The sequence below is a fragment of the Plectropomus leopardus genome, chromosome 13, assembly GCF_008729295.1.
Source record: "Plectropomus leopardus isolate mb chromosome 13, YSFRI_Pleo_2.0, whole genome shotgun sequence".
Classification (NCBI taxonomy): domain Eukaryota; kingdom Metazoa; phylum Chordata; class Actinopteri; order Perciformes; family Serranidae; genus Plectropomus; species Plectropomus leopardus.
Window position 1 is genome coordinate 16,348,751 of NC_056475.1, and position 26,876 is coordinate 16,375,626.

Genomic DNA, 26,876 nt, shown 5'->3' on the forward strand with positions numbered 1-26,876 from the left:
AAACTGAAATCAGTGCCAGACAAGGGTCCAAAATCTTGTCCAAATTCTTCCCGAAATACCGGAGGCTATTCTGGCAGCATATCCTGTGGTTTCAGAATGAAATATTCAACAATCACATATAGGTGTGTAAAGTTCAGGTGTCCACATACTTTTGACAATATAGTGTACATGTTGTTACATTCAAAATGGAAATATTAGGCTGCAAGTGTCTTCATAATATCTAATAAACATCTAAAGCTGATTGTAGCACCACAACAGGAAGGAAACATGCTTATATTCCCCCTTTCACTTGCCTCCAAGGTTGCCAGTTTCACCTACCCAGTATCACGTCCTTAGTACGGCTCTGGATCCGGACAGTTGGACACAACCGCGGCTACCTCGTCTCCAGCAGCTTCAGTGAACGCCAAAAAGACTTAAGGTAAACTTTGAGAAATATGTGGCCCAATTTCTTCGGAAGTTACCTCGCAGCTTTTACTAAAAATCCGACGTTAAGCGTTTCGACGTTGCCGGTTGGCGCAGAAACACACGAACGTTAGCTAGCTAAAACATCTCGGCTTGCTAAAACAGGTAACGTTAGCAGTCGTCGCTTCAAATGTTTGAGCGGTGAAAATTAAAGATATCAGCGTACGTTTAGTTTATCGTTTTCTTTCACGGGTTTGTCTTAAAACGAACCAAGTTTTCATAGCGCTGGCGATGACGATAGATTTAAACAGCCTACGGTGTCACTTAGCGACTCGAGCTAACGTTAGCTTTGTCGCGAGCAGGCTAACAGGGCGTTGTTTGGACTGTCCTTCAACTTCGCTGGCTGCTGTGAAGTGACGCTCATTAATATGGAGTAACATGTTATTTTATTATCTAGTAGCCTAATTCCTCTCTATAAGTTTAGGTGATAATTTAGCGCAATGTTAGCTAACGTGTGATTTGTTGACGTTTGATAACGTTTTGGTTGTTATGTTTCTGTGTATTTGTGCATAATGGAAGTGTATTCATTTTCTCCCCCTCTCCTTTCATGTACGCCCACTAGACATGTCCAAAAAAAGCAATTTTTTTCTTTAAAAAAATATAGAAAACGTCACAATGACCCTATTTATCACAGCCAGGAAATGTAAAAACAGAAATTATTATTGTTGTTTTTTCATATTTCTGACAGTCCTTGAACACATGATGTTGTTTGCTGAATTATGTTTCAATAGAGTTTGAATCTTATATTTTTGAAAAATGCTCTTCAAGTGAGGCAAGTTATTTTGTATCCTTGAGAAGTCAAGGAATTTTTTTAAAATTTTGTTCATGACAATGTATGAACCCTGGTGTACAAGAAACACTATGCTGTAATAAAAATTATTCGCTTTAAAGTGAACATAGGGAAAACTTAATTTTATTATGAAGGTAATGCATTTCAATATACAGTATAGTTATAACATACATTGCAATATGTAATCACTAGGGATGACAACAAGAATTTAATAGATCATGTAACATTTATTCAGGAGGCTTTGCAATTCTGTCAAAGTATATGCAATGTGTTGCTGTGAACTTTGAGAGAAAAACACATTTGGTATTGTTTGAAATAAGCCAAGTTTTATGTGTTGTTTTTTTTTTTAGTTTTGTTTTGTATTTCAAATAATGATTGGTTGATTAGTCCATTGTTATTTGTTTTACCAATAACAGATTAAAGAAGCTGCTTTCAATTTGCAGCCCTAGTTATCACAATACTCAGCGCACATTTAAAATTGCAGTAATATAATTTTGTCCAAAACTCTAAAATAGACATATCTCCCATGCCTTGTCGATACAAAATCAGCACACTAATGTTCACTGACATGTAATGAATAAATAAATTCATAATTATATTAAAAAATGTATAAACAGAAGATGCTTGTATCACCCAGTTTGTAAGAGTTCACATATGAACTCAAGTCAAGTCCAACAAGTATCAAATTATTTGCCAATTGTGGGGTAATTTAAAAGTAATCAGTTAAAGGTAAGTGAAGAATTAAGTCTTAGTTCTTTAGTTCATTAGTTCTTCTCCCTGAAGCATGAAATGTATCTAATAGTTTGTCTGTAAGCAATTTTAGGCATGCAGGTGATTTTTATTTTATTTACTTGTATATAGTTTTTGTATCCCAATGATGTGTTATCCCTACCAGCAACTTTGCATTATGAGACATTATCAGTTGAAGGTCACCTGAAATAGAAATAGCAAGCAAATTTAGAAAAAGCAGTTCTCACAACAACACAAATAGGAAGTCCTGGGACTGTTGTAAAATAAGGCATTTTTGCACCCTTTAAAGCTGAAACCCTCACACTAAGTTAAAATCTTTTTTTTCTACAGGTTGCTTGTAAAGCATGGTGGATCAGGAAGCATTTAAATACAGTCCAAAAAGAGGCGGTGCTAGTTTACAGTTTCTGCCAGATTTTGACCGAAGCTTGCACCACTGCCGTCCCCGGGTCCAGCTGACAGATGACATGCCCGTTTGCAGCGATGCTTCTGGGCCGAGGTATGGAAAAGGTGGAAGTGTTGTATTGCGGTTTAGTAACAGTAGAGAGGGCAAGTTGGCAAGGTTTCATTTTACATGAAGTTTATATATAGTGTGTATATGTGTGTGTGTGTGTGTGTGTGTGTGTGTGTCTATATATATACTGATGATAACAATGCTAACAATAATAATGATAAGTGTAATTATGATAGTATCCATTCCTAAAAAGGATGCAGGAAGACTCACACAACGATGTCAATTACTTGAAGACAACAGAAAAAGAATTAGGGCAATTTGTAAAAGAAATGCGAGAATGAATATTACTACTGGCTTCTCCAGCATCTGGTGCCATAAAATTAAAGTCACTTTCTTCAGACTTTAACCCTTTAAAAACTGAGCATATTGGAAAGACGGAAATGAGCAACAGAAGAAGAAATTGTGCAGAAATTAGCCAGGAATGAGTTAAAAGAAAATTAGTGAAAAAAAATGTAAAAATGAAGACCTGGTGCTTAAATAATATCTTTTTTTAAAAAGTAAAATTATTTTTAATATGTAATCGTGATAATTATAAAAATAGTTTTTCCCTAGCTTTTTTCTTTTTTCCCCAGTCATTTTCCGTAGATTTTTTAAAATTAAGTTTCTAAATCTACTAATTTGTAAAATAATTATTACCAACTTGCTCTTTGCCGTTTTCCCATGTTTTTGAAAGAAATCCCAATTTTGCTCTGAGTTCAAAGGCTTAAGTACTTGTGAAAGGAAAGCAGCACAAGTAAAGTGATGTTGCTCCAGGCTACAAAGGCTTTAACTGACTCTTACAGCAACAATGAGATGAACTGAGAGGTCTGATTGTCTCATAGCTTTTTTGCAGGTCCAACATACAGTATATGATGGCGCAGGGCCACTATTACAAGAACCAGAACTATTACAAGAACAAGAACTTATTGCTCAATATTGCTGATGAAGAGACTGGAATTTTTTTTTGGGGGGGTGGCCTGTATCCTCCTTGAATTTTAAGCAAACCACTGTGCAGAAACACAGTACATGACAGATGTACAGTCACAGTCCTCAGCCTTGCATTAGGCCTCTCATGACCATATCTCTGTTTCTGTTCAAGCTTTTTTTTCTGAGAGTGCACTCTATATCTCTGTTACACCAAGCTCTTAACTTTTTCTTTGTCAACGGCAATTTGGCTTTTGTTTTGTTGTGGCTTCTTGTTACTGAGGTCACAAATCAGGCAGGTGAGGAGCCTGCTGGCAAATGTGTCCAAACTAGGCACTTAGGCACTGTCAGTTACTGAAGCTCATTACTGAGAGTTACAGGACAGTGGACAGCCCACTGACTCATTTGGTTGTGACACGTCATGTAATTTGTTTGAATCTTCTCTGAACCTTTTGTTGTTTCAATCATCCTCTCTTCCGTTTTGTCCCTTCTCTGTCAATTATGAAATTGGCAACCAAACTCTAACTCGAATTAAAGTCAAAATCAAAAATATCCCCAGAATTCTCTGAGAAGTTTTCATCTCAATGCCTGAAATATAAATGAAGAAGTGTGATCTCATTTGTGCATCCACAGGCTATTCCTTCACACTTCTACTTAAAGATTCAGAGTGAGAAAAAAATGTAGGCACCAGCTTTGTAATGATGCTTTGGTCTTAAGTCTCACCCTCTAACCCTGCTTTGCACTTAACATCTATAAGGTTTCTGCACTGAGAGGAGAGCAGCCAAAATGTGTTCAGAACTGATATTGCTGAAAGTGGTGGTGAGGAAAATCTAAAAACGTTAGCAGCCATGTTTAAGTTGAGTTAGCTACTGTTGTAGTATTTTGGGACGTGCAAATGTTATTGACATTCATCCAGACATTTTGAGCAATCAACTGCTCAATTTAAAATGTTAAATCTGGTCACTGTTTATGTTACCATTTTAGGAAAGATCAATCTGCTTCTGGAGACCATGGGCATGTAAAAGAGGAATCACTTTCTCAGGTAAGATAAACTTGATTCTGGGAACATCCTATTGGGCGATGAGGTAAACATACATATATGCATACACACGCATTATATATATATATATATATATATATATATATATATATAATTAAATAATAAATAAAATAACAGTTAAATCGGCCACAAAACCTTCAAAGAAGACAGTAAAGGCTTACATTATGCTTTAAACTTGAAAATTGTAGTTCTGAAAGTTATATTGGCCATCTTCAAGGTAATGTCTATGCTGTAGTTTTTTTACACTTTTAAATCCAGCTGAGGGTAATATAGCACTTGAATGCATGAAATGGGTTTTGTTTAGATGGATATCATGCCTTTTGCATTTCAAAAAATGTTTGTCTTATGGAAACCCAGAATGTAATTTGGCAGACATTACATGCACAGAACGGGTTTAATTCTGAGGTTTAGTTTTTTCTTTTTTAGTACACACAGCACAGAGACTTTTGCAATGTTACGTTGACATATACAACTGTAACACTTATTTTGTTGCATTTGTACGTTCTTGAAATTAATGAATATATATAATTAACAAAATATTCTCAGTATTTTTGTCATATTGTCAAGACACAAGCCACTTTGCCACTTAAGCTGTGAACGGCAGAAATACATTATCAACGTTAATCTCAGACGGTCCTTCTTGTCCTGTTATCTCTCAGTGTGTTTACATGTGACAACCATGTATTGACAACTGCATGCTTTACTAAATAAACACTAGAGAAGTAGATTCAAGGTTGATGAGAGGAAAAAACCACAAACGTATGTTTTACCAGTATTATTATGTTTTTCTCAGTGTGAACACTCAGATGATGATGGAGCCGGTCTCTCTCTCCATGGTGTGTCACCCACTGTAAGCATACTCTCAGATGAAGAGCTGATCCCGGTCCAGATCCAGGACTTCAAGAATCCAGATAAGACTGAAGGTACAGTGGTAGTAGTCACTAGGATATGACCAATATTGGTTTTTCAGGGCCAATATCAATACTGATTATTAGTAGTTAATGAGACCAATAACTTATATTTTAAACCGATATGGATTTAAATAAAAATGAAAATCTTTCTGTCAAAATTAAAAATTTAGAATATAACAAACTTCAACACAAAACTTTATTTAAATGCCTTTAGCCATGCCTTCAATTAACTGTAACTTTCAACTTCGTATACAGCAAGTTCCCAGCAATTTTTTTTATAAAGACAAGTAAAAAATTGAATTAAAAATGAATTAAAAAACACAAAATACAAAGTTAAAGTTGCTCCCATGCTGACACTTTCTTTGCATGTATTGCAGACTGCCTTCTGTGGTGTTGGTTGAGTGTTATACTCCCATACTGCAGTTACTGATCTTTTCTTTAGCATTATGGGTGTAAGTGTTCATCTTTATATGCAGTTTATGGTGAAAACAGGCCAGTGGGGGAGAAACAGCTATAGCGGGGCCAAAGTAGTGCACTATTTGATTAATACATTTTAGTAACAATTCTTAAAATAAAACACCAAAACATATAATCTGCAAAATGCCAAATATTGGCCCCAATAATTGACCAGGCTGGTTCTGTCGGCCCCTGACATTTATAGAGGCAGTAATCCATTCTGATAGATATACTTACACTCAGAATTTAATATCTAATTCTGGTTTGGTTTCCTGTTGCAATTTGCATCCAAGTTTATGTCTCTGGTTCTATTGTTGCTCACGGGTCAATAAAGAGCTTCTCCCTCCTCAAAGCTGCAGTTAAACCCTAAACTCACATCCATCCTGTCCTCTGGACTATTGGTTTTCCTTTTACTATGAGGACCCAGTGGTTTCTTATTTTGGTCAAGGCTCTTCTCTGTCCTGGTTACACATCAGTGAAATAAACTGCCAACTTAAGTCAGGACAGCAGAGTCATTACACATCTTCCAACACAGACTGAAAAGCATTTTTCAGACCCTGATACCTCATGCTACCACTACTCATTTCTAAAATAAGAAAGCTTTTGTTTTCCTGTGGGGTTTGAAAGTACTAATTCAGATGTTTAAGACTAAAGGGCCTGTAAAAGGAATACAGCACTGCATACTCCATTCGCAGTTTGCGTGCTTTCTTTATTTCGGATTTTCTTTCCATGCACTGAGTTGAACTGCCAATCAAAGTAATTTCATTCAACAACAAACTCTGCCGGGGCCAACATCAATACAACATGCTGAATCAGCCAAAAAACAGCCGGCAACGGCTGACGAGGGCCGACAAGGGACAAAAATGTGGGACACACTGCAAAAACTAGGGCAATAGACTCTCACCAATGGCCTGACATTGACCGACGGGTGACCATCGGCTTAATGTTTCAGGGTCCACAAAGATGTTCACGACAAGCACTGATTTATATCACTTGTATCTGAGAAGGTTTTCAGAACAGCGCTGATATGGTGATGTGCAAAATAGATTTTATCCCTTATTATATAGCTCTCTTTTTTGTGTGTCTGTCTTTTAGTTTGGAGAACTGACTGGCACAAGAGTCACATCGCAGTAATAAGTAGTGAAAAGTTCGACAGCCTCCTGAAGATGTGTCCTGATTTCCAAGGCTGTAAGAGCCACATGGCAGCATTTGTCTTGATCAGGGGTAAGCACTTTAGGTTTTAACACATAAACATGTATGCTGTGGCGGTCAGAGAAAATACAATTCAATGGATTCAAAAGGAAGACAATTCAAAAGTAAGACATTGGCTTTAGGTTAACTTACAGTACTGCAGAAGACAGCTGAATCCATTTATGTTCATGTCCATATACTTACAGTATGTTACTATGTGCTCAGAAGAGTAACATTAATGCATTTCTGGCTTTACTTGCAAGTGCCAGCCACGATTTTGACATTTTGAAGCTGGAGAGCTGTTATCTATTCCTTTTCTTCATCCAAGGTCTGATTAATTATGAACTGCGAGTCCTCTCAGTCACAAGATACAGTTTGGAGACTGATGAGGATGGTTTATAAATGGCGTTTCAGTCTTGGTAGTTTCTTTTATAATCAATTGAGGCTTTTAAAATGTATTGTTAATCATGTGTCATCACCTCTGCGCCTCTTAGTCAAATGCCCTTCACACATCACGCTCCAAATCAAAGAAAAAATAGTGTCATTTTCCTACAGAAGTGTCGGATACAGCAAGTCGTCCATGTGAGCATTACAAGGTGGTGGCGTTGGGAGCTGGCTGTTCAAGCTGCAGCAAGTGGCTTTGCTACAATGGGACAATGGTCCATGACTGCCACGCCATCATCATTGCCAAACGGGCTCTCCAGAGGTACAAAACTGCAAATGTGACTTCCAACAAGGGCTTTACTCAATCTTAACTTTAAATACTAATGCAGTGTATAAATATTGCCTTTTTTCTTAGTCATTTTCAGAATGAAGTCATGACATGCTGCTTTTGATAGAGTAGGCAGCCTGGATCAGCAAGCTCACTTTCTTGTACCATTGATGTAGTTACTGATGCATTTAAAGTGCTGGCGTGGCTCAAAGTGAGGATGGTATTTTCTGGCTTTTGTTCAGGTTTCTGTACAAGCAGCTTCTGCTGTTTTTTGATGCTGATCCAAAGGCCAAGGAGAACTGTGTTTTTGAGAGCAGTGCAGACAGCCACCAGCTACAGCTCAAACCCAAGATCAGTCTGCATCTCTACACCAATCAGTGTCCTCAAGGAGCAGCTAAGAACTTCTACCTCAAGTACTTTAATTCCTTTCTTTGTGCTTCGTTGAAAGCAGCGTTTTGCAGTGTGTATTTGTAATGTCGTGGGTTGATATCTCATTCCCTACAAGTAGATGTGTACATTTGGAGGACGTTTGTTTTATTATAGTTAAGTAGGAGTAAATGTGAATTTTTGCTCCAGGGAGTAAAACAAAACATTCTCTCCTGTTTAGGGGCCCTGGGAATGAATCTTGGACCGCTATGAAGCTGCAGTATCATGCCAAGGGTCTGCTGGTCCCTGTAGCCTACCTTGATCCGAGTCTCTGGGGTGCTAAAGTCTGCTGCATGTCTGGTAGTGACAAGTTGTGCCGCTGGACTGTCACTGGGGTGCAGGGTGCGCTACTGAGCCACTTCATCCAGCCGCTCTACATCACCAGCATGGTGCTAGGTAAAGAGCCTCAGAGCTCATTCTATACTTTAGGCAGTCCCTTCAGGTTTTCGTAGGCTGTTTTGGGGGATATTTGGTCCTGAAAAGCCTGATTTCATGGCAGATTTTCTTAAAGACATCACATTAATAGACAACAACACAACACATCACACAGTAGATAAAAAAATTAAAACAGCAGCAGTATTAATAGAATGGGTGGATAAAGTTGATATTACACCTGCCCTAGTGATAAAACAAGTCAGTAACAGTATGACCAAAATTTAAAAAATCATTGTCTTAAAAGACCATAAATATATATGAGGAGCTAAGCAATGTAATGCTAACAGTTAGCCTTGTTACTGTGTGTGTGAGACGCTGTCCCAGGCACAGAACTCTGGCCCGCAGCAGTAGTCTTCTGATAAACAGAGAGACGAGGGCCTGATCAAATCACTACGCTAAGTGCAGCTCTACAATGAAATGAGATTTTACTCATTTTAAATGGTCGAATTTGCGGTGAAGTTGCTGTGATTAGGCAAAATTGCAGGGTTGGCTGACTTGGTGTTAATGGTTGCATTTGCAACATCACAAAGTCCTGGAGGGACTGTTTAGGAAATAAATTGACAGTTTTATGAGAAGAATGACTCTTGTATCTGTATGATCAATGTGAAGTTACAGCCAGTAGCTTCCTGCTCTCAGCCAAGATGTAGTCCATCAAATAAGTCCCTGTAAAATCATGCATTCTTTTTACATTAAAAGATAAGAGTTGATGAGCTCTAGAGGTGCTGATTGGCAAATTTTGTTGCCTTTGGACAGAGCCAGTCAAGCTGTGTCGCACTGCTTCCAGTCTTTATGTAAAGCTAAGCAAACTGGCTGCTGCCTGTAGCATCATATTTTGCATACGCAGATGAGAGTAGGATCAGTCTTCTCATCTAACTCTCTGCAAGAACTCAAATAAACATATTTTTAAAAAATACCAAACCATTCCTATAATATTGACTAAGGTGGTGTTACATTAACGCACTGTTTCCTGATATTTTACATTCAGGTGTTATCATTTTCAGTGCAGTCATAAACAGTATCTGAGATGTTGCTGGAATTAGTAGACTGAAGGTGATATGATATGTACTCGCTGCAATAGGAATGGTCGCTTAAAGATTTTCAGATTTTCTTTTCAATATATATTGTTACATTGATTCATTTGTTTCACCTATGTGTTTGTAGACTCCTGAAAGATTGAAGAGCAAATACTGAGATTGTTGTGGTTATTTAGGGGACCAGAAGATCTTAAATGAGGAAGTGTCTGTTATCACCAACGTGCAACTGGGTGATGGATGGGAGGACATTCTGCCAGCAGCCTACAAAAAACAGAACATCTACTTTCTCTGTGGAGACTATGTGGGGCCTGTTACCTCCCGGCGACATGATGATCTCAGCATCAACTGGTGCCTCGGAGATAAGGATATTGAAGTTCTGGACAGTAGCAAGGGCCTCGTCATTGATGGGTAAGATGCAGCTATATGTTCAAGAAATCAGTCTTCTGCCCGTTATCCGTTTACAAACTGCATGATGTTTCAATTTTACTAATTTTAGGAGGTGAAGGTAACGTGCAGTAACTCGTCCCTGCACCAGAAGTGTGGGGCCTGACCTGACTAAAACGTAACCTCATTTGCACTCCTGCAGCCAGTTTCAGGGATGGAGTAGAACTGCTGGCAGTGCCTGATGCAGTTTGCTTGTTTGACAGTCTCAGTGATGCCTGGGGCTGTTGCCATCTCTTGGTTTTGAAGCTGCAGACAACTGCTGATGTCCAGTAGCTACAGTGTGACACAGTCATGGGTTCACTAGAGGCTGTGTTGTCCTTGAGCTGAGATTACAGCCAAAAATAGATTTTAGATCTTGCTTGGCATTTGCAGTGTTGCTGCTTATTTCAGCTTCCGGCCTGCAGCCTGAACTATTAGTTTTAGACAACACCATAGTTTAAAGTGTCAGGATGAGCTCTGCAGGACGTTCTGAACAATAAACTATAAATAGGCAATAAAAAATAGGTTTCCTGAAGAAGAAGAGAACAATTTTAAGTGCAGAAATACAGGACATAAAGTGTGCAGGGGGAGGTGACGAGGCATTGAAATGATGGCAAGAACAACTACTAAAAAAATCTAGTTACAGTGTGAAAACAAAAAGAGATGCTGCTTCCGTCGTATGAGACTTCTTTAATTTAGCGATATAAATGTAGCATGCCAATTATTCTTAGCATCATTTAGTTATATAGTTTTCATCACTGAATCAATTAATTGCTCCCTAAAAGCCTTGGCTTGTACTCAAATCTATTGAATTTTGCCAAGGAGAATCCATTATACAGTATGTGGAATATATTAGTAATAGAAAGACAAGGAAAGTTTTGAGTGGGATGTGGAATATCATCAGCTGCAGTGACTGTAGATTTTTTTTTATACAGACTTTTACATACCTGCAAACTTGGCAAAATTTGCCTTCTCAATTTCAAAATATGCCATCCAAGTGAACTGTGTATACCCGAAGAGTCCCCCCTTAGAGCCTGAGGGTCGTCGGAGGTCCGAAGTCTGCCAGCAAGTAGTCAGGTTGATTTCAGTCAGAACCAAGATATCTGCTTGGTCATCTTTCCCAGGCCACCATGTTTCAATTTCAAAAGTATTTGTGTCTTTCTACTGCAGACACGGCCTAGCTTTATGTAAGGACTCTCTTTATATCAGTGAAATACCTTTTTAAAAGTTGTGGTAAGCTTTACACTAAAAGTGTATTAAAGTCACTAAAAAGTTTTCTTTTTGAGGTGAATGCCCCCAGACCCCTCTACCTGATTTTTGTTTTACATCTTATCACCTTTTTCCTAGCTCCAGTTTGCAGGACAACCTTTAAAATGATTTGATATCCATTGTCACCCTGCGCAGCCATCTCCTAATGTCATCTTCTATGACTGCTGCCATAAATGGCACCACCCTCAAATTTTGTCTTTACTGACAACACTGGGCTGCTCCCCATGGATCCACTCCAGGGTTTCCCCCAGGAAATTGCTTTGCAGCAGTGGTAAGTGCTGCCTGTGGGAAACCCTGCCTTCTCTCACTCAGCCAGACCACACTTTTTGCTGTAACAGCAGTGAAGAATTGTCTTGCCAAACACTTTTTTTAATGTTCAGTACAGCTAAATCCCTGAAGCAGAGACTGCATCCTCCAAAGTATTGTTGGAGGTGGACATATTGTTAAGAGCAAGGCACTAAATGCAGTGCATGAACAGACATTTTACATGTACAATTTTTGGTCTTAATAGTGGATACTTGAAGGGACACCATCCACCTCTCACTGCTGCTAATTAACTGGCTCTCTTCTTTATGACTCATTGGCGAGGGAGTGTGCGTGTGTGCGTGTTAAATGCACATGCATAACAAGTCAGTGTCTTCAGTAGACAAGAAGGCCCGACTTCACTGTAGCACGGATAGCCACAACAGCTTTTTGGATGCATTTTTTGTATTTGCTGGAAATCAAATCATGTCTGTATGTCAAGTTAGACTGATGTACGTTTAACAACATGGAATATACACACTGATCAGCCAAAACATCAAAACTACTGTCAAGTGAACTGAACAATTTGATCATCCTGTAACAATGAAATGTTCTGTTGGGAAAACTTGGGTCCTGCCATTTATGTGGATGCCACTTGACACACACTACCAATCCAAACACCAGCAAGCCAAGTACACCCTCTCCTGGCAGCGGTACTACAGGACAATGCGCCATGCCACACCGCAAAAACTACTCAGGAATGGCCTGAGGAACGTGGCAAAGAGCTCAAGGCTCTGATCTGTCCGAATTTGCCAAATTCCAATACAATCGAGCGTTATGGGATATGCTGGTACCCCATCTCACAACCCATGGGACTCAAAGTATCTGCCGCCAGCGCCCTGGTGCCAAACGCCACTGGACACCACCAAAGGTCCTGTGCCCGTCAGGGGGCGGGCACTGCCATCAGAAATGCATATGACAGACATAAAGTTTAGTTGAGGAATGTTGAGAGGGTTCAGGGATTGTACAAGATGCTTGAGGTGTTTGAAGTACTTGACTCTGACATTGAGAAATTTAAGAAATGGAATACCTTGAAAATCAGATACATTTTGACTAGGTCCTTTAAAAAGTACTTGAATATATTGAGAAGAACAGAAAAGTAACTTGTGTTATCAAACATATTAGATAAATGTTCTGAACTAGGAAGCCAGGAATGGCTGTGCTTGCAATTATTTTTTAATGCGGTATGAGCGGTATGAGCTAAGAGCAGCAATACGTTAGTAAAAACTAGCTAACCAAAAGCACCAGGGTTTTTTTCTATCGTCGAAAAACTCAAACCAGAGCAACAATAGCTATTAGCACAAGTTTTAGGCTTTAAACGGTCAGTAAAAAGGCAGCCGTGTGTCTGACTGGATGGTGGATCTGCTGAATGGATTTTTTGAGTTTGTTGGTAGTGGGGTGGATGTCTTTTTCACCATATATATGTATATGGAGTATATTACTCCATATATATGTTACTGCTATGTCCGCCATTGACAATCATATGCAAAAATAATAACCGGTTATTTAATAAGTAAATGAAAAAGTTAATTTCAGGGCCTTGTAGCATGTTTGATTGATGATTTATCTATTGATCCAGTCAAAGCTGATCAGGTCGATGGATGAGAGGAGTGGCTGCTGCAGAGTGAGTGAAAGCAAACTTTTAGACTCAGATCAATGAATGGTTAAGTTTCACTTTCACTGTGCTGCTTTCTGTTGCTCTGTCTCTGCTTAGAGTAAACTCTGCACTTCAAGAATGCCGTGCTATAAAAAGCCAAACAGTATAGAAATTTAAAAAGCGCTCCTAATGGTCTCTTCAGCTCCAAAAATAGAAAAAGTATTTATGGTGGGAAATGCTTTGATTGTGTCGGCCCTTTAAAAAAAAAGAATGCATGGGGGAAACCCTGAAAATAGATAACATCTATGCAAGTCAAACTCTATTGGGGATAGGTATATCAATCATACTAAAATTGTTTTCAGTTGTCAGTTGTATTGTGGGTTGCTTTAATATAGAAATAAAAGAAAATATTACATATCTTAAATACTGTAAAGCATTTTTTTCTCCTTGCATTTTCTGAATTAAATAGTAGATTGGATAGCAAGCTTTGGTGGGCTAGATGTGGCCCATGAGCTGCCTGCTGACAATCGCTGATATGCAGGGAAGCATTCATTGGAATATTTTCTTATTTCCCAGCTCTCCCACTGTGAGTGGGCCTGGCTTCTCCAGCAGACTTTGCAAGAGAGCCCTCTACAGTTACTTCCTCCGAGTTGCACAGTTGAGTGGGCATAGCTATCTGCTGGATCTTCCCACCTACCGCAGCATCAAGGTCTGTGTCAGCAATAGATGTTCACATGAATTCTCAGTGTGACTGTATTATAACTCTGCTTCATTGCAGTTTTTAGACCCATGTGATGCATGATGTTGTTAATTGTTTGTTTTATAGGACGAAGCTGTCATGTACCAGACAGTCAAAGATCTGGTCAAGCAACACTTTCTGAGCAACCACGCAGGGCCCTGGAATTCAAAAACACTGGTGGACTGCTTTAGCGCTTGACTGTGCTCTCAGTAACAAGCCAAGTTGAAGTTTATCTAAGTTCCTCTTGAGGTTTACTTTACTGTTGTTTACTGTGCACTTCACTAATCACGCTTAACAATAGTTCTGGTTTTGTTTTATGCAAAATGTTCAGTCTGTGTAGGTGTTTGAGAAAAATAAACGAGACCCTACTGTTGTGTTCTGCAGTGAAGTAGTCAGTTTGAATGAGTTGTGGGTGGAAAAACATTGCTTATAGGCAAATGCTTTTTTTGCTAGTCAAGTAGAATTTAGCAGCATTATCACCCATTATTACATTTGTTGCCAAAATGTCACACTGATTAACAGCAAAGTATTTTGTGTTGATGTGCCAACCAAATAATTCAGCCAATCATAAGTGTGGAGAGGGCATTATGAAGAGGTGATTATTCTATTTTACAAGTTAGTGTTTTGTGTCATTTTCCATGATTTTAAACATATATCTAACACATTTATTCTAATTGTATTCACAGTAAGTCCGTTGTGTTTGGGGTCAGAAGGTCAAGTCAGCAGCTGAGGAACTAATGGTAGGCTATGAAATTAAAAGTTTGAACTTCTGTAACTTCCTCTCTATTTTTGTGTCCAGCCTTTTGGTTTGTATACACTGGGCAGATGTTAAGGAAATACAGTCAATATTAAATCCACATAAACAATACCTCTTGGACATAATGTGGCAAAGTTCATGAAGCACTAATTTCAGTTACGTCTCTATGATGCTACCAATAAATGCCAGTTGTATATTTAAGACATTGACTATTTCGGGTCATCTCATGTTTATCACAACAAAGGATCTACAGCAGCTGTCACATGTGAAGATGGCGTGGTAATCATCTTGTGAATCGATTAAGGAGTGATTGAGGAGGTGCATATATTCCGGCACAAATAGAGGTGAACAAGGAACACAAGGAGACTTGCATCATCTTAAATTTAAAATTTTATTATTTCCTTAGACAAACTGTGTGGTACCACGGTTCATTGTCACCATGGCTCCACTCACCAGTTGCTTGGCAACCAACTCCTCCTTGGAACTGATGCAACTACTCATGTCTTCATAATTACAGGCTCTTTTACGATATTTAGCAAAAACAAAAAAATAGAATTGCAAAATGATAAAATGATCTAATGAAGCTGGAATACAATGATGCTTCACTTTTAATTTCAGCTCTATGCTGCATCAATTACACATCTCTGTGGCTTGTCCTGAGGTACAATGCATGTTAAAGCTGCTGTTACAGTTTTCAAGATATCATGACAGTTTCTGCAATTTGCATATCTGCATGTGTCTGTATGCAAATGCACATGTATAATGCTGTGTGTTTTATCTTTCTCCTTGCTGGACAAGCAAGTAATTCTTCCAGCCAGGTGTTGCATTCGTCCCCCTCTGTGAAGGCAGAGCTCCTGCACCTGAGGGGCTCTGGGCACGAGGGAGAGCCAAGGAATTCATAAAAAGGCCTGCAAGATAATTAAACATCCATGAACAATTTAGAGGTGTGAAAAACAGATATTTTCTCTTATGTGGCTTGAAAATATACACCTGGGAGTTGGGGGTTAAATTCAGCTGTCAGATTGTGAAGGAAATCTTTAAGAAATAACAATTGTTCTTTTAGGCTCAGTTACAAAGGCTTTCGTGTAATTATTTGTCAGTGCAGTCTCATTAATGTATGCAGTGACCTTCACTTTGATTCTGGCAGCCGAGGGACTGTGATGATGTCTGACTAAATATGTGATCATCATCATTTTATTTGAATCTCATAACTTCTGATTGCAGTCTTAAATGCCCCACAATAGATGATAATTAAGGACTTCATGATGAGTTTAATGTCACAAGAAAATGGACCAGTGACAAATTAAGAGAGAGTCAGACTTGGTTTCCTAACCCAGGTTTGGTCTCTTGCAGGACGAGTCTCTCTGGCTGGAGTCGGAGGAAGCTGATGTGCTCTCGGTTGAGCTGGACTTGACAGAGCAGACCGATGGTACTGGTGCTCTCGGAGGATTTGATTTGGGTTTGGCCGTGACTCCAACTGATGCTGAGTTGCTCCACTCTGGATTACATCATCAAACACAGGTAACAGAAATCAAGCCAAGGGGTGCTTCAATTGCAATTAATTTCCCTTACAGGGGGATCTGTACTTTCACAAACACTGTGAGAACCGTACAAACCAAAGCACTGATCAAAAGTCAGATTTACCGAGACACAGCTGATCTCAGACATAATACCAGTAGTAGCAATACCATGTAGTTATTTATCAAATTTTAGAGAATATCTTACAGTTGCCATTAAAGGGGATTAACTGCTATTACAAAAAATACTGCAAGCTGCTCGTGTTGTCACGGTACACGGTAAATGCTTACCAGTGGCGATATAATTGGAGTTCTGAACTTCAACAACACTGAAACAGTGCTGTCCATTTGAATTTAGAAATCCTGAACAGGATTTCAGCGCATATTGTTACCATCATCTCGCTCACAGGAGAACTGTGTCATGCAACATGCATGTCATACAAAGTTTTGGTAGGTAGTTAGGCAGTAAAATAATAGCTATAGCTAATTCAATTAGTACAATAACTGCGGTCCAGTGAGCCAACATTTGTGAAAACCCAGTGCCAGCGACCACATGAATTCTGATCTTTGTGTGTTAGTGATGTTATGGTACGAGTGCTTGGAGCAGCCTAAAGGGATGAAGAATGGCCTCTTTTTCAAGAATAATTTAGCACATGTGATGAATTAAGTAAAAAAAAATTCTTCAAATTTGGCACAAATGTCCAGCAAGAATAAACTGATAACAATTTGGTGGTCAAGGTCGCTGTGCTCTCACAAGACATGATAGGGATTCATACCCTAATTATAACACTTAACACAAGTGTCTAATAAGATAAAATGATGAAGTGATGCCATTTTATATCCAGAAGGTCAAAGGTTAACTTCACTGTGACACCATCGTGTTCTGCAAAAATAACTCTCTGGCTGTTACTCAATTTTATAACCCAGGAGCAGAAGAGGGAGACATTGCACATCACCTGTAACATCACTAAGTGTATTTATGGAATTAGATGAAGCCCATGCTTATTGGTTTTTTTTTAACTATTTTTGCTATTAGCTGTAATTCTCCTGTGAGTGGGATGACCTTCACAACATGCGCTGAAATCCTTTTATGGATTTCTCCGTTCCATTGAACAGCACTTGAACAGTCTATAGCTGCTGAAAGACAAGAGGTCATTAAGGTATGACACAGTTTCCTGTCTTATAATTGTTTAGAATTAACATAAAATAGATTCAGAAAGTGACAGCATGTTAGTTTATATTGCATATGTCAAAGAAATTTTAAATTTCATTAATATTGACACTAGCAAACAGTAATGTTTACCGTGAGGATACCACCACCTAGTGGTTTCCTAGCACACCCTCTTGATATGCATGCACATGAGCAGTGTGCAGTATCATTTCCATTGTGTGGTATTGACTCCAGAATAACATCATTTCTTTTAGAAATGGTCATTGCTCCCCTTTTTTCATACTGTGAACGGCTGTCATACCTGAATACTCATCAAGACGGAAACGTCCAAAGCAGAGATGAATCCTCCACTGTTTCCTGACATTTTCCTTCATCAGACAGTGGAAGATGAAGATGAAAAGCCCTGGAATATGAGCAAAAGTGAGATAAGGTCATGATGAGCTTTGGAGGATATGACTGGATCTTGTCTTTTGTCCTTCAGAAGATATTTTTAATTTGCACTTAAACAAGGCATTTCTCTCCAAAAGTGAAAAAATGGAGGGCTTTTGTTGCATCATAAAAAAAGAAAGCAATATAACAAAGGCTAGTCGAGGTAAAGGCAGTTGTGAAATAGTTGCATCATTCAGCCTCTGTTTGATTTCCTTCTTTTTATCTGTGAGTTTTGTTTCTTTTCTTTTGAACTGTGAATGTGAAGTGGGATGTTGAGGAAAACTGCATGTGTGGTTAGAAAACCTTCACTTGCTAATTTTTTAATCTTTATATCACTGAGACATGCCACATAAGAACAAATCTTTTTCTACAAGTGGTACTTAAATGAAGCACATCCACTCTATGCCTGTGTATTTTTAAGTATATTATCCAAAATAGCTTTCAGTAATTATTTCTGTGCAACAAAAGAAACTACAACCTTGCAGGGTGTTAAGTCCAGCAAAAAGGTACAGCAGAACGACTCTGGCTGGCGCCCATGTGAAGAAGCCAACAGTCCATGTTAGTCCTAGTAACAAGGTGAGACTGGCAACACCCTTTAGGTCATGCATCAGTCCGCTGCGGGTCCCAGCCGGGCTGTTGACTCGCATGTGGCGAATCTGGATCAGAACCACCACAAAAATCTAAAAAGAGATTTTAAAAAATGAGTAGATAAATTGCAGGAAAACAATAATGGCATTAAAGATAAGTATGCAAGAGCCTTCAAATGTGAGATGCTGCAAAGATTGATCTATTTATTTTAAGATGACCTAATTTTAAGATGTATAGTGAACAGTATTAAGGCTTTCAAGCATTGTCAAAAACAAATGTTGTCTAATTGATAAGTTCTGTGAATATTTCTGTGAATACTGTGATGTATTAAGCAGTAAAATGTGAACATAGGCCACTAAGTCTTAATTGTTTGAACTAAAATGAAAAGTGATAATTACTCACCGCAGTGTTGAAGAGAAAGATCAGCACAGCATAGCCAACCACGGATACGTAAAATGTCACATCGTCCTGGAGCCAACAGCTGAGGGAGCGAGGATTGAGTGAGAATCAGATAGGAAACGGGAATAAGTCGGAGGAAGAGAGTAAATTGAAGCGAGACACAGAAGTCATTGTGTTTGTCCCCTCACATACAAATTCTGTGCCACACTACAGCAGGTGTTGCAGTGTAAAAAATATTTAAATTAAAAATGGTTGTTGTCCTACTTTCACCCCCTGCAAGTAATTAAAATGTAGGAGTTACTTCTTGCAATTACAGTTGCAAAAAAAGCAGTTAAACATTTAATGTTAAGTTAAACAGTTTATCATTTTTATAACTTGAATTATAAACAATAACAGTATATTCTGAATATAATCCAAGGGGGAAAAATGAATTATTTGAAGTTTTTTCTTTTTATTTGTGAATAAACATCATCTATAAATGTAATCTAATTATAATTATAATAATAATCTAGTCTAATAAAAAGAATAAGATATATTAAGTTTAACATTAATATTATATATATTAAATACTTTAGCTATTTCAGGTAGTTTTAATTCACAACTAATCTTCACATTAGATTAGTTGCTTTTAAATATAAGTTGGTATTTGCATCAACTATTAGTAACAAGATGCCTGACAAAATAAATGTGAACAGAAGGTAAAGTCACTTATTAAAAAAAAAGACCCTTACATTTGTATCAACTTTATTCCCACTGCTGATAGAAAAACAAATTATTTTTTTTCTTTCAAGTATGAAAAATGTATGTAAGATGAAGCCAAAACTCACAAGTTGTCAGAGTTGTCCAGTGGCTCTAAGCTTCGCTCGACATCATTGTAGAGGTCACTGCCATAAGCCTCTCTGTTCACGATGAGCACCAGGATGCAGATCACCAGAGGAATCCCTGGAGGAACAAATTAAATTGCAGCAAATAATAATTATGACGAGGAACTAGTTTAAATTGTCCGTGTTTCAGTCAACAGCATTGTCCTAAAAAGCGTTTCAGTGTGACGCCATTTTGGCCAGTCAGTTGAACACACGACTCACCCCATCCCAGAGCGCAGAACTTGAGAATATAAGAGGGCACATAGACGTTGAAGACTTTGACAAGTGCAAAGTACATATTAACGGCCTCTAATCCCATCCAGGTGAATGACGCCAGGAGGAAATAGTGCAGCGTGGACGCTACAGCCACACAGAGGCCGTACAGACCCCAGGAGGACAGCCAGGAGTTGACCAGAAACACCAGGTTCAAGCCCAGCAGCGCCAGGGAGAGGTTGATGAGGATCTGAGAGGGGTAGTCTCGACGAAGTTTCCTGAGGAGCAGATGGAGATGGGGGAGGAAAACAAAAGGTAAGACACAGAGAGCATTAGTGTAAATAAGATTGCAAACATACACTAATATACCAAAGCTATCATAAAAAAAGTACCAAGACAATAGAAAAGGCAGCTGCCCATACTTTCCAGAAACACCAGCTTTGGTTTATCTCACATTTCTTATTGCTATTTAAGTAAGGACAGAATGTTAGGTATTTCAGTGGGGACAAAATGGTTTGAAACAAAAATATAGTTTTCATATGCATTAGTGTTGACATGGCCTTTAAGACCTGCCAACAGGTTACCAGTTTCCATGTAAACATAGAAAACAGATAAAATAACATCTCAGAGTCTCACTCAAAAGCTGTGTAGGTGAGAACAGTGACTCCCAAGAACAACGATGAGACTCCACAGCCAATGTAGGTGATAATGGTCAGGATCTGCTCATTAGCTGGGTCCACCTGAGTCCTGGAGACATCCTGGACACAAACACACAACACAGATTAGTAAGCATGAATTTATTCATTTCTCAGTGTGCCGCAAATAAATCCCAGACACAGATTGTAGAGTATTAACAGCTCCTATTTCCAGGTACAAAGTAGCATGAAGACCACCCACATCACCATCTGACTTTAGCACTAGTGTGTGTGAATTAGTTGCAAAATATATCTGTCAATTTCAGTAACAATAGGACTTATACCCTCAATATTTTTACAGTTTTGGGATATTTTTAATACAAATCTGTCATTTTTTATAAGATGCACTGCACTGGATTGTTTTAAAGCGGTATACTAAAGATTAGGGCTACTTTCAAAGCAGTGTGTCTTTGCCATTTGTAAAAATATTAAAGAACAGAAATCATATCCCATAATTACTTAGTCCAACAAAAACAAAGAATTTATGTCAGATTTTGCTCAATAGTATTTCAGTTTTATATGTTGTATATGTTGTGTTTTGAGTGCCATCTGCTGGTAAAATCTGCATTAAACCACTTCCTCTCGCTCAGAGCTGTTGTTTGAATACAGCTTCTACCACGGCCACAATGGTTACCAAAACTTTGAAACGTGCTGCAGTCCCTCTTAGGCCAAAGCACGCTTTCCAGGAGAAAGTAAAACAGAAATAATACAATGCATACCAGAAGAACTCCAAAGTGTGTGAGGTGATCACACAGACATGTTGTGTAGTCGGAGCTGCTGTTGTATTTTCTGCAGCCGTAATCATCCCAGCCTCCGTGTCCATCTAAATGAAAACAGATATTCAGCATCACAGAGTTTACCCAGAAAGAGCAGTGATTATTTAAATCAAGACCTACTGTTTTTATTGAAGTTCCAGTACACACACTGTTCGCCCTCGTGACGCTTTAACAGAAATAGAAATGCTTTTGTTAGTCAAAGACAATACAGTCTCAGTTGTTCATTACACTGGCAGCAGATTAATGTCCTTCTGCTGTTAGCCACATGTTAAAGAACAGTTGAACCCACTGTGTTGGGTATAAGATGGTGGAGCGTGACTTTGACATCTTCATCCAGGTCTTTGATGGGAGAGCTGGCGTTGGTCACACTGGCTGACACAACAAAGGTGTTTAGGATATGTCCCTTTTGGCTGCTCTGAAAATAATAACACATTATATAAATAAAACAGTACTCACCAAGTAAAATAAAGGAATACTTTACCCAGAAAATGATTAGTATACCATTTACTCACCCTATGATGAATTTGTGAAGAAAACATAATTTTTTCCCATGCCTTCGTGGTGAAAAAATAACTTAGAAACGGAAAAAATTCATAGCGGTCAGGGCTTTAAAAAAAACAAAACTATAGCAAAACAACTGATTCACTTTCACACAACTTGTGCAGTATAATCCCAGTCTCATTTATCCAGTCGTATGTCAGGGCATTGAAAATTAAACTCAGTTATGCTCTCTTGAAAGCCAGACTCCACCGACAAAAACTAATTTTACCTCACTGAACACAGGAGCTGCTGGTCTACTGCTGCCTCGATCCAGAGTTTGTTTGAGTTATTGTGTGACACTAAAGTCACAGTGGCTGTCTGTTTGGAAAATCCTGATCATAAGACTGTATAAATGAGAATGGGTTATATCAACAGTAACCCATTTACATCAGTTGACTAAGAATGTTCTCAGTTTGTTTATTTTTCATTCACCGTGGAGGCAAGAAAAACTGTTTTCTTAACAAATTCACCATAACACGTGGTGAATAACTGATATACAAATGATCACTTGGCGAATGAAGTATTCCTTTAAAACATTGCATGTTTTTCCTGGTGCTCTAAGAAAAATGATTCATACAACAAAGTACCTTGAAGAGCACTGGGATGCCGAAGAACTGAAATTTAACCCTTGCAGGGCTCTGGTTCGAGCTGTTCTGAGGGAAGCTGTGTTGCAGGACAGAAGGCAGGGAGATAAAAGCCACTGTGTCGTTGAAGGGATATTTGTTTATGAATATCTACAACATAAAGAGAAATGTATTAATTCTCTTTTAAGCCAAGATTCAGCCTGTATAATTAACAGTAACAGTCAAAATGATTGAGGAGATTTGTTAGTTGTTATTACTTTACTAACCTCAGGTTTTGTGCCTTCGCGGTCAGATGACACTCCGAAAGTCAAACTGCTGAACTGTCCAGGAACTACATCCACCACTGAGATGGCTATGGCAGGAGCAACCAGGGTGGAGGAGCCCTCGTAGCCCACCATCGTGTCTCCCACTGCCTCTGTTATATTTAAGATACTGGAGAGGAAGACAGAGGAGGGTGAACGGATGTCAAACTGAACAGTTAGAAAGATCCCCTCAGTTTTCATCCTTACGTGTTTGTGAAAGGAAACAGGTTGCTGTCAGACTCCAGTATTTCAGAGATGATGTTGATGAGAGCTTGGCCCAGGTTTGGTGTGACTGTACTGAGGTTGATGATGTCCTTCAGCTTGTTGAGGACTGTGACCAGCTCCGGGTAGTTAAGTGTGGAGTGGTTGCTCATTAAACCCTCAATCATTTCCACCACGTCCAGTGCGTTGTCTGCAGATACAGTAAATGAAACAGCTAGTGTTTTTTTAGAGCTCCTGTAGAGAATAAGTCCTGACCTTTTCACTGATTTATTATTATGGGGATTTCAATTTGCAAAACATGAATTAATTAGGCGACATTAACTGTTCTGTGTTTACATGCACATTAATATTCCGCTATTACTCCGAAAATGACAATATTCTGCGTATGACACATGTCATGTTAGCAGCGTATTTCAGTAAGATTTTTCTGAATTAGGCCTTATTTTGAATGCAGCATTTTCCGGTTATATGGGATATGCAAATATCGTACTGATGTTAGGAGCATTCTCTGAACATGTATACATCTTGCCAGTATATTGTCAGCTCTGTACTTTGTCATGAATATGTTGCACACAAACCAACTAATCAATAGTTTGCAAGGCTGTGGGGAAGAGGTGCATGCCCAAACAAAAAGGACGGAGAAACACACCTACTCTTAAACATTATGAAGCACGGGATATCGTCAGGTTTTTGGATATGTGCAAATATCACAACACCGACCATTTCAAGAAGGTGGTTGAAGGAATGAAAGAGGGAGGCAATGTCCACACAGTTCATCACTGGTGGAAAACTTCTGTTTTGATGCAAAGACACTAAGTAGCACAAGGGGCATCACCCATTTCTGTTTTCCACATTTTGACATGAAGTCAAGTTAGGGTATCATTCCCTGTCAAACACAGCCAAGAATGACCTCAACATGTAAGCAAGAATATATAGTCATTGTCATTGTTGCCTTGTAAATGGCTTAGTGGGAATATTGTCTTTATTCAGAAAAAAATGGACAATATTATAACATAGTCAGCGTAACATCTCTCTTATAAACTCTATGGATCTTAACTGCATATTTTGAAACATACATTTGAGACTGACTAAAGCTATTCTTTATAAATCAACAACTAAGACATAAGACAGACAAATGAAGTGAAAAGTGTGAAACAGACCAGCAGTGACTTCAACATGGTCCAGATCAGGGATGGTTTCCACCACCAGATTACAGTCTTCCAGGTCTGGGGCCAGCCAGCGAGTACTGAGGCACAGTTTACTGTCAGACAAACAGGTTGTTAGGACTAAAAAATACAATAGCCACTTTATAAATAGAAGTTTTGCTTAACATTTTATTTTCATCTCATATTTACTTTACGTTATGTATCTTTAATTCATGACTAGCTTTCTCATAGCTATAGCTTTTTATAGTTGGTAATTCAATTTTTATTGTAATGGCTTGTCTTTCTTTACCTCCCTAAGTCTTACTAGTAGAAAATGCATCCTTAAGACAGAGCCTGGGCAGCTGGGAGATTTTTTATCTGAGGAAACACCCATCTATTCACTCCACTCATTAATGACACCCACCTGCTGATTAATGATTTTGCAGCACAGTCTTCTTACAGCTCATGAACAGCTATCGGTAAATATTGTTGCACTGAGTCAACACACAGAATGAGCCCCGAACACAGTGACACGGCCATATAAAAACATATACCACCAGTTGCAATCAATACCAAATAGGCCTGTATTTATTCATGTGTTAAATTTATGTTGACAGTCCCAGATAAATACAAATGCCCTTTTCTCAGTGAGACTGTGGTTCATGACTTCCGTGATAGGTGATGGTACCAAACAGTACATGTCAGTGACAGGCTACAATCACCATGCAGGTGTTCACATACAGCAGCTGCCAGCTTTAAACATATACCTGGAGTTCATCCAAACGTCAGAAAATTTCAATTTAGCAGCATATTTAATGTGTATTTTGATTAATTTGGTAAGCTTAATTAGGTATGAAGCAAGTGTTACTACTTGCAGTCTACAGAAGAGAAGAGTAATCTTGAAAAATGCCAATTTTTGGAGCTTTATGTGTGGTCATCCTCTCTAATACAGTAATACTGTATGTTGCTACCATGACTAACAGGAAGTGGATTCGACTGACAATTCTTGCGCATTCAGAATTTTGAATTTTCATTCAAAATTATTAAAATGCTCCCAGCCCATAAAAATGTTCAATTAAATATTGCATCCAGCAATGTTCTAAATATTTAAAAAATAATCCTGTAAGTGTTAGTCATACAACAAATTAATTTCCAGTTAAGCCAAATATCAGATATGTGACGGTGCCTCTATTTCAGTAGGAAGTTGCAAATAAGGCAACCCAGTCTTTTCCAGGTTGTAAAACGCGAGGCGCACCACACTACCTCTTTTCTTATTTCGCTAGGCAACCATCATATCACCTGTCTTTACCTTACCCACTGGTTTACTGTGAAGTAAAGTCCCAGATTTGTACTTTAAAATCTGCACAAAAGAATTGATAGGCGGAGGACACTTGCTGCAGCTCGGATGGAGGGTGAGCGACTGTTTCCAAATAGTATAATGGTGGTATAGTATAATAGTAATAACAGTATAACGGAGATGTGTGTGGTTATATGAGACTTTAACAAAGAGGAGAAACCTCAAGGAGTACCACCAGCTGCTTTAGGCACTTTGGTTAATGGATGCTGGTTGTTTCAAGGCTCATTTCGGGACGAGTCTCGGACAGTTTGACAATCTGTTGTCAGTCACCAGGTCTGATTGTTATTGGTAGAATCTTAGAAAGTAATTAAGGCTACAATTTGTTCGGCTACATCTTGCAGCTTGTTTCGCAGGGCAACGATGAAAGTTAGCTGCTGTTAGTTTTCATACAAACCATTTTTTTTGCATGTTGCCACTCGTAATCATCACCACCACAGAAGGCCCACCTCTCATTTCTATTCGGTCAGTAGGAAAAAACAGAATTGACTTTTTTAACTCAAGCTGCCCCTGCAAAAAACGCAAGGTGCATAGAATGGAAAAAACATAAGCCTGTCATCAACACAAAGGGCAAAATGCTTCACTCTCACTGAAAACCATTACAAAAACTCAGGGCCTTAGTTTGCTACTTTTGCAATCAACTGTCCTTAAGTCAAAAATATATTATTTAATATGAAATCAAACAAAGAAGTGCAGCATGTCCTCACATGTGAGGACTCGGAGTAATAGTCTGAAAAATAAGTTATGACTATTAAAAAGTTTCAGCATTCATTATAATATTATTTTCACAACTTGGTAGTTTTGTCGGTTTATTCCAACATCCTGGACTGTATTGTATTTGTTAATTGTAATTTATTTATTTATTTTTAATTTGATTTTCTCCCACATGTCGTTGGCACTATGGTTAATGTCAAATTTTACACTTATTGTGGGTGTGAATATATATGTAACTATGTGTAACAAATGAATGAATGAACTGTCTGAGAGCTCACCAGTGTCGGGTGGCTTGGCTTAGAGGGTTTTTTGGGCACGGCTGAGTTGCATATTTTCCTCCTGAAGTGTCGGGCCACTCAAACAGGCCTTTCCTCGTGTGGTAGGTCTCTGCCTTGCACTTAAATATCACTAAAACAGAATGACAGCAACACAGATAGAGAGAGACTGAAAGAAAAAAATGACTTTTTATCTGGTATATATTTTGTAGAACTCAATATCAGTAATCTGTATCAGTTTTTAAATGATGTACTGTGTAATCTTTGACTGAATCTGACTCACGTATGCGGCTTATCTGTATGTCCTCGGCTGCTATGGAGATGGATCCGTTGTTATATGGCGTCAGCAGCAGGTATCGT

General features: G+C 38.6%; 1 protein-coding gene across 2 annotated transcripts; it reads left to right on the forward strand.

Moving 5' to 3' along the window:
* The first annotated feature begins 323 nt into the window (after window positions 1–323).
* On the forward strand, window positions 324–14,349 carry adad2 (adenosine deaminase domain containing 2). 2 transcript variants are annotated; one of them, XM_042499817.1, is made up of 11 exons: window positions 324–418; window positions 2,333–2,498; window positions 4,401–4,458; window positions 5,270–5,399; window positions 6,939–7,067; window positions 7,590–7,740; window positions 7,989–8,159; window positions 8,354–8,568; window positions 9,818–10,049; window positions 13,810–13,942; window positions 14,060–14,349. In XM_042499817.1, the coding sequence occupies exons 2-11, from the start codon at window positions 2,347–2,349 to the stop codon at window positions 14,168–14,170; spliced, it is 1,482 nt and encodes a 493-aa protein (XP_042355751.1). In that variant the 5' UTR covers window positions 324–418; window positions 2,333–2,346; the 3' UTR covers window positions 14,171–14,349. The 2 variants fall into 2 exon arrangements, with proteins under 2 accessions (XP_042355751.1, XP_042355752.1); XM_042499818.1 differs by having other exon boundaries at window positions 7,593–7,740.
* The last annotated feature ends 12,527 nt before the right edge of the window (window positions 14,350–26,876 follow it).

Excerpts from the sequence above, each read along its gene's own strand:
- adad2 (XM_042499817.1), top strand. The coding sequence starts at position 2,347 with ATGGTGGATCAGGAAGCATTTAAATACAGTCCAAAAAGAGGCGGTGCT. Across the intron at positions 2,499-4,400 it reads AGCGATGCTTCTGGGCCGAG|GAAAGATCAATCTGCTTCTG; the intron begins GTATGGAAAAGG and ends TTACCATTTTAG. Across the intron at positions 10,050-13,809 it reads AAGGGCCTCGTCATTGATGG|CTCTCCCACTGTGAGTGGGC; the intron begins GTAAGATGCAGC and ends CTTATTTCCCAG.